The sequence below is a fragment of the Tigriopus californicus genome, chromosome 11 (assembly GCF_007210705.1).
Source record: "Tigriopus californicus strain San Diego chromosome 11, Tcal_SD_v2.1, whole genome shotgun sequence".
NCBI lineage: Eukaryota > Metazoa > Arthropoda > Copepoda > Harpacticoida > Harpacticidae > Tigriopus > Tigriopus californicus.
The window spans coordinates 8,190,243-8,203,140 of NC_081450.1; the positions used below are offsets into that span (position 1 = coordinate 8,190,243).

The 12,898-nt window shown below is 42.7% G+C and overlaps 1 protein-coding gene across 1 annotated transcript in view; it reads right to left on the reverse strand.

Annotated features, from left to right (window-relative positions):
* Positions 1–7,922: 7,922 nt before the first annotated feature.
* Positions 7,923–12,898, reverse strand: part of LOC131890336 (kynurenine 3-monooxygenase-like) — a gene marked incomplete in the record, with an annotated part of 19,365 nt that continues 14,389 nt past the window's right edge. Inside the window, 5 exon segments of the mRNA XM_059239665.1 lie at positions 7,923–8,260; positions 8,824–8,985; positions 9,287–9,427; positions 9,523–9,612; positions 10,764–10,902. Coding sequence (XP_059095648.1) covers positions 8,102–8,260; positions 8,824–8,985; positions 9,287–9,427; positions 9,523–9,612; positions 10,764–10,902 — 691 coding nt within the window.

The following is a 12,898-nucleotide window of genomic DNA, read 5'->3' on the forward strand; positions in this document are numbered from 1 at the left end:
TTCTATCGATGCAGGAGTCTAAACCAGAAGAACCTGGGTTCCTATTACCGAGACGAAGCTCAAGAAAGAAAAGGAAAACTGTTCGTTTTGCCGAGTGAATTTATCAATCAAATAACATTTATTGGAATTGACGGAGATGTAGTAGAATGTCTTGCATGTCTCTTTCCTACCTTCACTTTCACACCTTCCCAAACTTAGACTTGTTCTCGTTTATCCTTCAACGAAAGCTCTGCGAGATTGTTCGCCTTTATGGAACTGACTAAGAATAAAGCCATTGTTGAAAAACCTGAGTTGCGAGACTGCGCAACATAACAAAAAGGAGCATAAAAATGTGAATACGGACCAAAGGTGCAAATTATGCATATAAAGGTTCAGGATGCAAAAAGAGGCCCAGGATGCAAATAGATATTATTTGCGTAGATTTGAGGACACTAATTGTCATGAACTCTGATTGCTGGACGCTGTTACAAAGTCCCTTGAGAACTTTGGTTACTGACCATTCAATGTCCTGTTCGGGCCATTGAAAGCCAGCATTATTATTCTATCTAGTAACCTGGATTGTCAAGTTGGCAAGCAGCCTTTGTACCTTTCAAAAGTCAATCTTGGCCCCCCAAGTCTGGGGAGAACTGGGACAGTGGGAGCCATTACCTCGACCACCCTGGCAACACCGTCCTGATGGGCTTGGTCATCAATTTGTAAGTTGAGCAGCCCAAATAAACCGAGCAAAGTTCATCATTTTTTCTAATGCCACTTTCTTGGTGCCCAGTTGATGTGTCTTGGGAGGCCTTCATACTGAAAATCCAGGGAAAATAAAATATGGCCGTTAAAATGTGAACTCTGAGATGACAGCTGTCAAGCTGCTCTACAGGGTCGTGCAGGTAAATTGGGACAAACTTCAACTTGATCAAGATCTATATGGAGTGTAAGTAGACCAAAATATTTTTTATAAAGGTTGCGTGACTACATTCAGCTATTCAGCTGTTCATTATTTGGGTTGAATTATCCCCGACAACTATGGAACAAACAAAACGATCCGCGATCACGTGGGCAATGGTCCTGCCACCATTGCCAAGGCCCTGAAGTACCCCCGCAGCACTGTCTACAGGGTCTACAACAGCTTCATGGCCAAGAACAAAGTCTCCTGGAAGACCCACAAGCCTAGAAATGACAAAAAGCGAAAGCCCATCTTCTTGGCTGGCTTGAACAGGTCAATCAAGGCCTCGCCAGGCACCCACATATCCATGCTTGCCAAGAAGCGCAAGGTGGACAGGTCGACCATCTCCAGGGCCATCAACAAGGACCTCTAGATGACCTCGTACAAGTTGTATAAGAGGCACATCTTAACAGAGAAGATGAAGGCTATCAGAGTCGAAAATGGGACCAAGTTGCTCAACAACATGAAGTCCAATGGCGGCCGGTTGGTCTTCTTCTCCGACGAGAAAACTTGACTGTTGACAGGACCTACAATGTCCAGAATGACAGGCACTTGGCCACCGACGGGTCTAAAGTCCCCCACATCTTCACCACCAAGTTCCCGGCCTCCATCATGACCCTGGGGGTCATCTGCAGCAACGGGGCCATCATGCCCCCTTTTTTTTTCAAGCCCAAGGAGAGGGTGGGGGCAGAGAGGTATTGCAACGTGTTGGCCGAATTTGTGATCCCATGGATGAAGGAGGTGGCCGGGGAGACCAAGTTCATCTTCCAGCAGGACTCGGCACCAGCCCACAAGGCCAAGAAGACAATGGACTTGCTCAAGTTGGAGAACGTCACTTTTTGGGACCCCAAGACCTGGCCCTCCAACTCGCCCGACATGAACCCCCTGGACTACTTCTTCCAGGGAGAGTTGGAGAGGAAGGCCTGCAAGACTCACCACAACAACATCAACAGCCTGAAGGCCTCCATCAACAAGGAGTGGGCCAAGGTCTTCCCCGCGGACGTCATCAAAGCCTGCAAAGCCTTCCGAGGCCGTATCGTCTCCTCTACAATATATATCTAATAAAAATTGGTCTACTTGCACTCCTTATAGATCTTGATGAAGTTGAAGTTTGTCCCAAATTACCTGCACGACCCTGTACATACTCTAGCGTTATTCATGGAGGCGTTAGAGCAAAGACGACTGGACGCGCTTGTTCAGTGCCTCATCATCTCTCTTGGATCTGTCTGGGGCTGATTTGGCAGTTTGCCTCCATTATTGAATGATTGATTAATGTTCAAACAGGTTAGATGATACGATTTCGGATTTAAATGGTTTTTAGGAAACAAGTATGAGTGTGGGATGGTTTTATTCACCATGGAGTCCATTTTCTTGTTTGCTTTGTTGCACCAGTATGAATGCTACATGGATTTATACCTACATTTGGGGCCTGTTTCTGTGTTTAGAGATCGTATAAGCTCTTTCCAACCCAACCCAACTGAAACTATTGCATCAAAAACCAGTATTGTTTAGGCCTTTTCTTGTGGGGGTCAGATGAATGGGTCTTACAATTTGGCACTTTGTTTATCACAAGATCAACCTAATAGATAAACAAACGGTTTCTTTTTTTTTTCTTTTTTTTTTGGTGCGGACTTCCTTACCGCTACCGGGATTGGAATCCCAGCAATTGAAGACGAGAAGATTATTTATTATACTTGACTTTTATTTATATATATTATTTGATCGACCAACGAATTGGAGTTGGCTGATCTGGCTAATCCTTGAATATAAGGTTGATCCGGAATTTTAGTCAAAAACTTGTCCAAGTCTGACTTAAATCTTGCTACTGGATCAACCCCTACATAAACCCTACGAATATTTGAGGGCAGCAAATTGAACAATGAAGGAGCCCGAGAAAGAAGAGAGTTGGACTTCATTGTTTTAACTAGCCTGGATTCTCGAGGGCTTGAAGGTGCTCTCAAAACGCACATTAAGCCTCTACGGTCACTACAATTGACCCTAAATCCTGGGTTGGGACAAAGCTCATGAATGCTTTTGAAAACGTACAATATCAGATACCTTTCGTACCTTCTCTGAGTACTGTACAATCCCAACCTTTCTAACCTCTCCCAATACGAGAGCTCTCTCATATCTTCAATGTTCCTAGTAAAACATCTTTGGACCTGCTCGAGCTTTTGCAAACCTGCTGAACTAATTGGAGCCCAAATGGGAGAGGCATATTCAAGATGCGGCTGAACAATCGACTTGTACAGAGTTAGCATCGTGACACTATCTCTGGACTTAAACGTGCGATATATCCAACCACATGTTTGAAAAGCCTTACCAACTTTCAACTGGATATGCTCATCGAACTTTCCATTATCTTGGAGGACTACACCTAAATCCTTCATGGATGAGACCTGCTCAATGTCCTTACCTTCATCATCTAATAGTGGAGTGTCTAATGGCGTCGACCCAAAGGTCATTGAGCGGAATTTCATTCCATTCAAGGCCATGTTACTCGCAGCAACCCAGGAATAAATTTGGTCTAGGACCTTTGCCAGACAACCGGAATCCTGACCATTCCTACCAACTACCAATTTTGTGTCATCAGCATAAGAAGAGATACTGACATTACTACTACCAAGCTTCTGAAGCGGAGCAATGAAGATGATGAAAAGGAGAGGACCCAAAATGGAGCCCTGAGGGACACCCGACTTGACATCATGTATGTCACTAAGGGATCCCTCAACCTTAACTAATTGTTTCCTACCACAAATGAAACTTCTTAGCCAATTGAGAACCTTGCCTTGGATCCCAATCTCATGGAGCCTGTTAACTAAAAGGCCATGATCTACCTTGTCAAAGGCCTTGGCAAAGTCGAGATAAACTACATCGACTGATTCATGGCTCTCCAGTCCCTCAATAACCTGCTCTATATGTTCAATCAGTTGGGTAACCGTGCTAAAATGTGCTCGGAACCCATGCTGGCTAGGAGGAAGGACTTCATGTATATCAAGAAATTCAACAAGTTTGAACTTCATGATCTTCTCAAACACCTTCGCAATATTCGAAGTGAGAGAAATTGGCCTGTAGTTACTGGGGAGTGACTTATCTCCCCCTTTGAAAATTGGAACAACATGAGCTACCTTCAGAGAAGAGGGGAACTTGCCCTGGTCCAAGATGCAACGCATCAAGTACGAGAAAACAGGAGCAAGAACCTGTGAGCATCTCATCAGAAACTGAGATGTCACTCCATCAGGGCCAGGGGAGCTCGAGAGTCTCAAGTCCCTGATGGCCTCTAAAGCATCCTGATCTGTGACTACAAGATCATCTAAATGCTCAGCTTGACAAGCCTTGCCAGTCCCAACAAACTCATCAATAGAGCAATGGACTGTTGCTCCTAAACTCAGTGGAGTTGAAAACACACTAGAGAACTGATCTCCAAGTATGTTGGCCATAGTCCCTACATTGTCTATGGCTTCCCCATCGACCTCAAAAGGCCCTACAGGGTGTTTGATCTTTCTCTTAGAGTTTGCATAAGAGAAAAACGCCTTCGGATTCGACCTCACCTCTTGAACAACTCTACTTTCCTTGTTCAACTGATCTGTCTCAATGGAGGCCTTAATTCTACCTTGGATTAAATCCAACTTTCTTTGAAGGCTAGCCACAACTACTGGATTCAAAGTGCTCTGGAGCCTTTTTGCTAGTTTGCAACTCTTTTTGAACAAATTCTTCCTATACTTCGGAATTTTAGAATGTGCCCCGCCCTGTGAAACACATTCAGAGATTGCTAGACTGGAACAGACGTCCTCAAAAACTAGAATCATTTTGTCTAAGGCTACATCTATGGACGATTCCTTTTTCAGCATTGAAATAAGATCAAGCTCTTCTAACCTTTCTATAATCAACGGCCAATGTTCATCTTTGAACTTGAACTTAGCCAGACCGACCTTTTTGGCCGGTCTTACTCTAGAGCACGCCGGCTTTTGAGTAATGGTCGACCCTATCTCGAGAACATGATGATCTGACAGATTACTAGGTGTCACATGGACATACTGGATCAGATCAGGGTCATTGGAAAAAAACAAGTCAAGAACGCTATTCGCTCTGGTGGCTACACCAACATGCTGAGAGAGATTGCGCAAGATCGCAAATTCCTCCAGCTTTTCGAACGACTGAGACGTCGATTTCGAAATGGGAATATACCCATCTGGACTAGCCTCCCACTCTACAACGCCAGCCGGAAAATTGAAGTCCCCTACAAAGAAAACCTTTGAGCAAACTGACTGGTCCAACTCATTTCCTATGAATTTGAGAGCTGACAAGAAGGAGCTTACTGAACAAGAGGGGGGCCTATATATTGTCACAATGGACAGATCAAGACCTTGAAGATGACAAACTAAGACCTCTACTTCTCCATTAGACATTTTTACATGACTAGTGTGCAGGTCATTTCTAACATATAGACATACGCCCCCATGCGGAAAAATGGGATTGTCAGGGCGTACTCTATCACATCGAACTAAATTGAAACCAACCATGGCCAGCTCTTCATCTAAGACCCCTGGTCGAAGCCAGGTTTCTGTCATGGAAATGAACGAGACCTGCCTATCTAAAGCTAGTTCCTCAAGAACCTTGATCTTTGTGCTATCTTTTTTGGAAATAAGACAATGCACATTCAAATAAAGCCCTTTTATGGGCAGATAGCCCTTCGATGGACTAGAGCTATCAAATCTTTGACTAGGCTCTCTAACCTTAAAAAATCCTGTTTTTGGACAAAACTAACCTTAGGTGGAGGATAAGAGAACCTTTGAGGAGAGGGTAAAAGGGGAGGAGAAGAGGGAGAAGGAACTCTGGCCGCCACCTGAGCATACGATCTAAAAGATGCGTGGGGCTCATGGCGACCAGAGGGGGGCTTAGGGCTACAAAGTTTGGGCACAGGAGAGGTTAAAGGAATTGAGGGTGAGGTTGTAGGAGAGGGAGGGGAACAAGGGGAGGGAAATAGGGAAGGAGAGAGGAAAGGGGTGGGGTAAGTCTGTTGAGAGACTTGACAATGAGGTTGAGACAACTGCTGTCTCTTCCTCCTAGTGCCACTGAGATGGGCCTTTGTGCATTTGAAATTGAGGCATACCTTGTGCCTCAAAGATCTCATGCACATAAATGGGTGGAAAAAGCTACACCCCTGCTTGGAACAGCCCTTCTCATTGAATTTGAGAAGGCCAAACTCTCTAAGTTTGGGACACCATTCTGGGTGAGCCAGTTTACACCCTTTGCCTGCCTTTTTGCATTTCTGTCGATTATGGACATCGCAAATTTCGAGAGCATTTCCTACTATGCTCTTTTTGACCTCTATGACCTCTTTGACTACAATGGGCGTTTGAATCAAATCAAGAGTGTCAGTGCCTGTGTCCCTTTTGCCTACACTTGACTGGTTCATCCCACAGTCAAGTAATGTCTGGGTGTAAAAGAGTTACTTCCGGCGCCGGGGTTTGAACCCACGAACCCACGACACCAAGGGAGAGGTGTCTTGCCTTGTTCACGCTGCCTCTTAGACCGCTCGGCTACACGTTTCAAACCCGAAACATTTTTGATTTCAACCAAAAAGAATCTTCAAAAGTTACAATACGCTACGCCATGGACGAAAGGCAACCAACGCAACCTCCAGTGTATGCAAGCTGCCGAGCTGTCATCTCAGAGTTCATTTTTTAACGACCATAACATGTCATTGCACACGTGGTAGAACCCAGCCAGGTCTTTCTCGCGAGGTACACGAACTTTGAAATCTCGAAACACTCACTTTTTACTCGAAATCACCACCACCATTGATCATAACCCGCGCGCCATTGCTATGAGGAGTTTTTTATAAGTCTCTTTTATGGCGGAAAAGATTTGAAAAAGAGTATTCCGACCGCTCAGTTGTCTCTGCCATGGTCAACAAAATTCGACTTGCTCATCTAGTCATTCGCAGAGAGTGGACAATCACAAGGGGAACAGTGGTTCTTCAAAAATCGAAACTATTTGCAGTTCCCGGTCCTTGTCAAAAAAAAGAATGGCGTTAACTGTTAGTTCTCTTTTCAAAAATCATTGACATTTTTTTGTAATCATTAACTTATTATGGCTGCATGTAGTTCCATTTCAGGCAAATGAAATGGGTACTTTGGCCCAAGCAGGTCAATGCGACCTTTGAAAACGAACCTTTCGTACGTACGAGTACCTTCTCTGAACACTGTACAGTCGCAACTTTTTTAGTCTCTCCCAATACGAGAGCTCTCTCATTTCTATAATGACATTAAATCCGATTTTATTGCATAAACGGATGAATAAATAGCCATGCTTTTTCAAACTGCTTTTCAATTTGTTCGAATTTTGTAGCAATGGGAACCCATTGAACCATCCGATAGATTAATGCCAATTGAATTGAATACGATGCACAATTCTGGCGCTGGCCAGGCTCCGCGCCTTTGTGTGAAATGCTCGTTCGACTTCATTTGACACGCCTTTCAAATCCTGGGGGGTCAATTCCTTTAGACATGGGTTTTAACTTATCTTCTCTTAAGTGAACTGGTCTAAAAATGCCTGTTTTAAAGGATTACATTGCTTGTAGCGGTTAGTAAAACATGACATCAACATATGGGCTGCCTGAACTTGAAAGTTGATTTTCCGAACCACACAGCAAAGTGGTTGCAAAGTCCATCGCAAACACATCGTAACTCCATCAGAACGACAATGCGGCTTTGCTGACCCCCCCTCCCCCCCCCAAGCCCTGATGATTTCACTAGGAAACAATATTTTTGCCATGTGGAAATAATGCTTATGTGGGTATGTCAAAATATATCTATGTCTTGGTTAAAAACCAACCTCAACTTACATTTTTGTAAGGATCTGAGAGGAAAAAGAGTAGCCAAACACTCTTTTTTGAACAGGATAACAAATACGTGTCGTAGTTCACTACACCGAAATTACCAAATGGCTCTCTCCTCTCTATTGTATTGACAAGTCGGCTTCGAAAACGCACCAAAGGTTTTTAATTTGAAGATACACCAAGAGAAGTTCAAAAGTCGTTAAGCACACAGCGAATAAAATTTGTGCAGATAGAGCATCTTCTTGAATTTGGTACATGTCGACTATGTTTTCGGAATGACATCCTGTGGTGTTCCAAGACCTCCCTCTTCTAGGGCGAATTGGTTATCTCAGGACTCTTTGAGGGAAGACAGCCAGTGGCTCCCTCAACCATTGAAGGCGTTCCAACCAATGAGGATTTCTCACGAAAGCACTCAAGACGCAAAGTGCCACCACCGAGCCCCCAGAGAGGCACAAAAACACAGACGCGAGGCCACTCAGTGTCTGAAAAGCAAATGCAACAACGATAATTAGATTTTGAGCTTTAAGGAGCATCTTATGCGCAAGACAGGGGCCACTTCCAACCTCGCATGCTTAGCTATCTAATAAAGCACAAACCATCAATCACTATAATACTAGAGGTGCCAGGGTGGAGAATTGACATTTCGGAATCGAGTCATCAACCCACTGCGTTCTCTTTCAAATAAGATTGATCCCAGTATTTCAATTTTCAACTCAATCAATAACCGAGTCAAAACTTATCCTCCGCTAAAAGCTAACTCTATTAGCTCTTATGACTCTATTCAAATGAGGTAATTGATTACAAAAGGATCATCCATTCTGTGCTTTCTTATGCGCTGCACTTTGAGGCACAACTTTTGATCCAGTTGTTCGATCAAGCTGAAAATTAAAGCAGGTTAAAGGCCTCTTATTTGGAGCAGATCGCAATGCCTTTACTTACTTTCCAAATTTTATTCTAGCCCTTAGCATCCCCGTCCACATTACACTGGTTCATGCATAATGAATGACCCAATTCAAAATATCCCAATCTATCGCCATCTACATACCTGATCCTGCCAGTTTCTGTTAGCGATACATTGGTGGTACCGCATCCGGCTGAAAGTGACAGAAGTGTAAAGGGGAACCCAGGAGGTGGGCATCAGCCAATGAAGGAAAGAATCCAATCGCTTGCGGATCCAAAAGCTCGGTTTGGCCACCAAATCACGCATCTGTGAAGCCAAACGCGAATAGGGTCAATCACACGGAAAAATGGCACACTCCAACATGTGTTCAACTCAATGAACACATGACGGTAAGAGAAATGTTTTCAGTACATTCAAACATCGGGAAAGATCTCATCGTACTGTCATTGTGCGGGAGAGGGACCCTACCCCCTTACCTGTAAAGGTGGCGCTCTCAAAGTTAATGACCAAGCTAGAAGCTTTCTAAATTGACCTCCCACCCCCCGACAATTTGGACAAAATAAACACTTCATTAACACCCGAGCCAAGGAAATTGAGCATCCATCACCTCGATGTAATTGTACATGGCCAAATCACACATGGCTTTAGCGTCGATATTCCGCGTTCTTGAATATTCTTCGAATGCTTTGAGACGACTCTGAGGATATTTGTCCAAGTATTGATCCAAAATAAGTACATCCTCCATTCCCTAAAGGAGAGAAACATCTCTGTATGATTAGTTCACAAGAAACTCTTGTAAAATTCTGGCATTTTCAAACGAAAGCAATGCGGTGTCAAACTTACACAATTCATTCCTTGTCCATAAAACGGCACCATGGCGTGGGCTGCGTCTCCCAGAATCAAGACCTTATCCTGATAGTTATAGGGGGAACACTAGAAAATGAGGGACTAAATCAACCAAAAGATCTCGGCAATTTACTAACAGAATGAGGAAAACGCCTCGCCGCAACACCATGACCTCATCAGAACAGAATCAGTGGTCGCTCAAAGTGTCTACTTCAAAGAACTCTAATTGGTTGAGAAACGGAGAGCGGCTAATTTTGCTGACTTAACAATACCCAACCATCCAAACAACTAACCTTCCATTTGATCCAGTGCACAGTGTGCTTTCTTTCCGATGCCTCGCCATGTACTGTATGATGGCACAGAATTGTTTGGTTGACTGATTTAGTGGTGGCAATCAATTCCTCGTCGAGCCTTACAACACCCAGTTTTAGATACAACTCGTTGGCTTTGATCTTAAAACCGGACCCAAAGCAAGCCATTAATAGTGCTGAGGCGAGTCTGGACTCGAGTCCGAGTGCACTCGAGTCTTTTTCTCGATTTCGCAGGAATTGGCCGGACTCGTAAAAAAATATTTCTTTGAATTTTGCCAGACGAGTCTTTTTGCTAAAATTGACTATAGTAAAAGACTCGGCGAGTCCGGTAAAAATTCAAACGACTCGTCCGAGTCCGACATTTGCCGGACTCGTCCCAGCACTAGCCATAAGGCTGCCTTGTCTCTACTTTGTCACGGTGGTTAAAGAGCCTTATCAAGTTTCGAAAATTGGTATTTATTGTTTAGGGATTTGAGTTCAGAAATGACGGGGGCACTTCAAAGTTAAAAATCGATCACAAAGGACCATTTAATCCCATATGACTAGACTCCGACAAAAATGTTGTTTGGATTTCGAGCAGAAATTCAAGAGTGTTGAACTGACCAGTTTTCTTACCAATGCTTCGATTCGGGTCTTTGGTACATCCGTACCGTCAATTTCTGCAATTTTGCTCGACTCGAATACAATATATTTTATCGGACTCAGTAACAGATTAATAAATCGTATTCTAATTGGGATTCAAGTGTCTTTCAAGTGTATTCTATTACCATGGCATATATCGTTTCAATATGATCTAGAATTGAATGAAGCAAAAAAAACACCTCAAAATTGTTCGTTATGTCTTTGCCGTCCAGAAAAATGTCGCTTAGACAGAACACCCCGAGATTTTATCCAGTTCTTTTCGATCTGAGTTGATACCAATCCTACCTTGATGGAGACCAGAGGTGAAGGCTTGATGTTGAAATAGTCCTCAATAAGACGGGCTTGTCCAATCAGAGGAATGGAGTCTGGAAAGTTTGCCAGGAAGAAATCCAATAGTGACGTGTCATCTGTTATGGCATCGAATCTGGAGACCAAAGAGAATGGAGAAGTAGGAGCATGAAAGAATGATAGGACGGGACAAAGCTTGCTTTGGGATGGTTTCCGGTAAATAGTATATGATGCTTCATGCGGCTAAACCCAACCTATGATTGCCGTTGATCATGATCTAGACGTACGTACTCGTACTCTTGATAGAAGAGCCCTGGGGAAAGTTGATCTCTTTGATGTTTGTTCGAGAGCGGCCCAGTCCCAATAAAGTTGAGACCAGTACCCCATCAAACAACTTGGGACGTCTCAATGCAATATGATCCCCTGAGGCCCATCACTCAACCAAAGAAACTTGAGGAATTAAGAGAGCCTTATGCAGTGAGCAACCAAGATGGAGAAAAAATCCTTTATGGAAGAGTACCAGCCTTCGTGTCCGTCATTTCTTTTTTGTAATCCGTTCTGCACACTCGAGTTCCCTAGCGTTAAGAAAGTCCTCAAAAAATGATACGCTCTCATAAATGAGCCATCGTTCCGACCTTAAGTAATCATGACTAGGATGCTTTGCAAAACAATAGAGGTACCAAAAAAGAACAAGATTCAACGCGCATTATTAGGCAAAACACTTTTCTAAGGTTTCACAAAGGCTTTTGTAAAAAACTTAATATTCTGATGTAGAAAAATGAAGTCCAAAAATAACTTTTTCAGGCTAAAAAGTATTTTTTAAGCATGTTAATGAGTAAAACTGCAATGCTACATAAACCATTCCTTTAATGAATAAATGAATTGGAACTCTAATGTAATCCCTTCACAAAGAACTATTAAGCCTCAAAAACACAAGCGACCTCTCAAAATTTGATGGCGACGTCATTGTCCTTTCTTGCTTCAATGTCCAATAAGCTGGAGAATGTCGGCTAGTGATTGTTAAAGGTTTGCAACAATGACACAAAATGCCGTGATGGAAAGATGAAGTTCTAGATGTGAAATACCTGAAAAATTTAATCCAGAAAAAGGCAAAATATGTGATACTAATGATCAGTAAGTTTAGAAAAACAAGAAAATATTTAGTGGAATTTCATTCCTGTTTTGGAGCTCGCTGAGACGCATTTTAGTTTGATACTGTTCCTTATCTCCCAGAAATTTCGAACCAAGGTGTTACTTCCTCTGTTGCTCCTTTGTTGCTGGGCACGTGTAGTGTTCGTGGTGTTTGTGTGTGGGTGAATAAATGGGAATTGCCATTTTATTCACTTAATTCGGTTTTTTTTTCACGGCTCTTTGGTAAGAAGTAATTATTTTAAAACCTAATAAGTTTATTGCCCATTTATGTCTAGCTTTAACAGTTTCTCTCTGATGTTGTATTGTAATACATTAAGTTCCCAATCATTATGTGTAGAGGTCGTCGTTCTTTAGTTTGATTGTATTGGTCATTGATAGTCATCAATCTTTGATCACTAGTGTATTAATTGCATTTTTGTTAGATAAGTTTGTTGAGTTATTTCTGTGTTTTTGTGTTGTTTTCCTAGTTTACATATGTTCTTGATTCCATGCTTTTCTCTGTCCCTTATTTCTTATTTACTGTCTCCATCTTAAAACTGGTATGTTTAGTTTGATGTGAGGTAGTTTATTCCTATTTGGTTTGTTTTTCTGTATCTCAAGACAGGATTTCATAGCCTTTTAGTTTTCCTCTTTCCTGGTCTCTTCATTTTGCTGTTAATTGATAGTTCCTCTGCATTCATGATGGAAGCTATTTTATTTTTGGAAAAGTCAGTAAAGAGCCTAGACAATCTTTGGACTTGGTCTTGGCAGCAAAGGGTCCTTCTGTAGTCAATAAGCCCTTTATTATAGAGGCTTTAGTTGCTTGGGTCAATGAAACCAGGGTTCTACTTGATGAACAGGCTAACCCAGTAGTTGAGATGTTGACTGATTTGACGACCACGTAAAGACAGTTGTAGATAAAACAGTCTGTCCTGTTTGCTGGAAACAGCCATGTCCTGATGAAGGAAAAGGCTGTCAGATTGACCACCCGAAATGGTGTC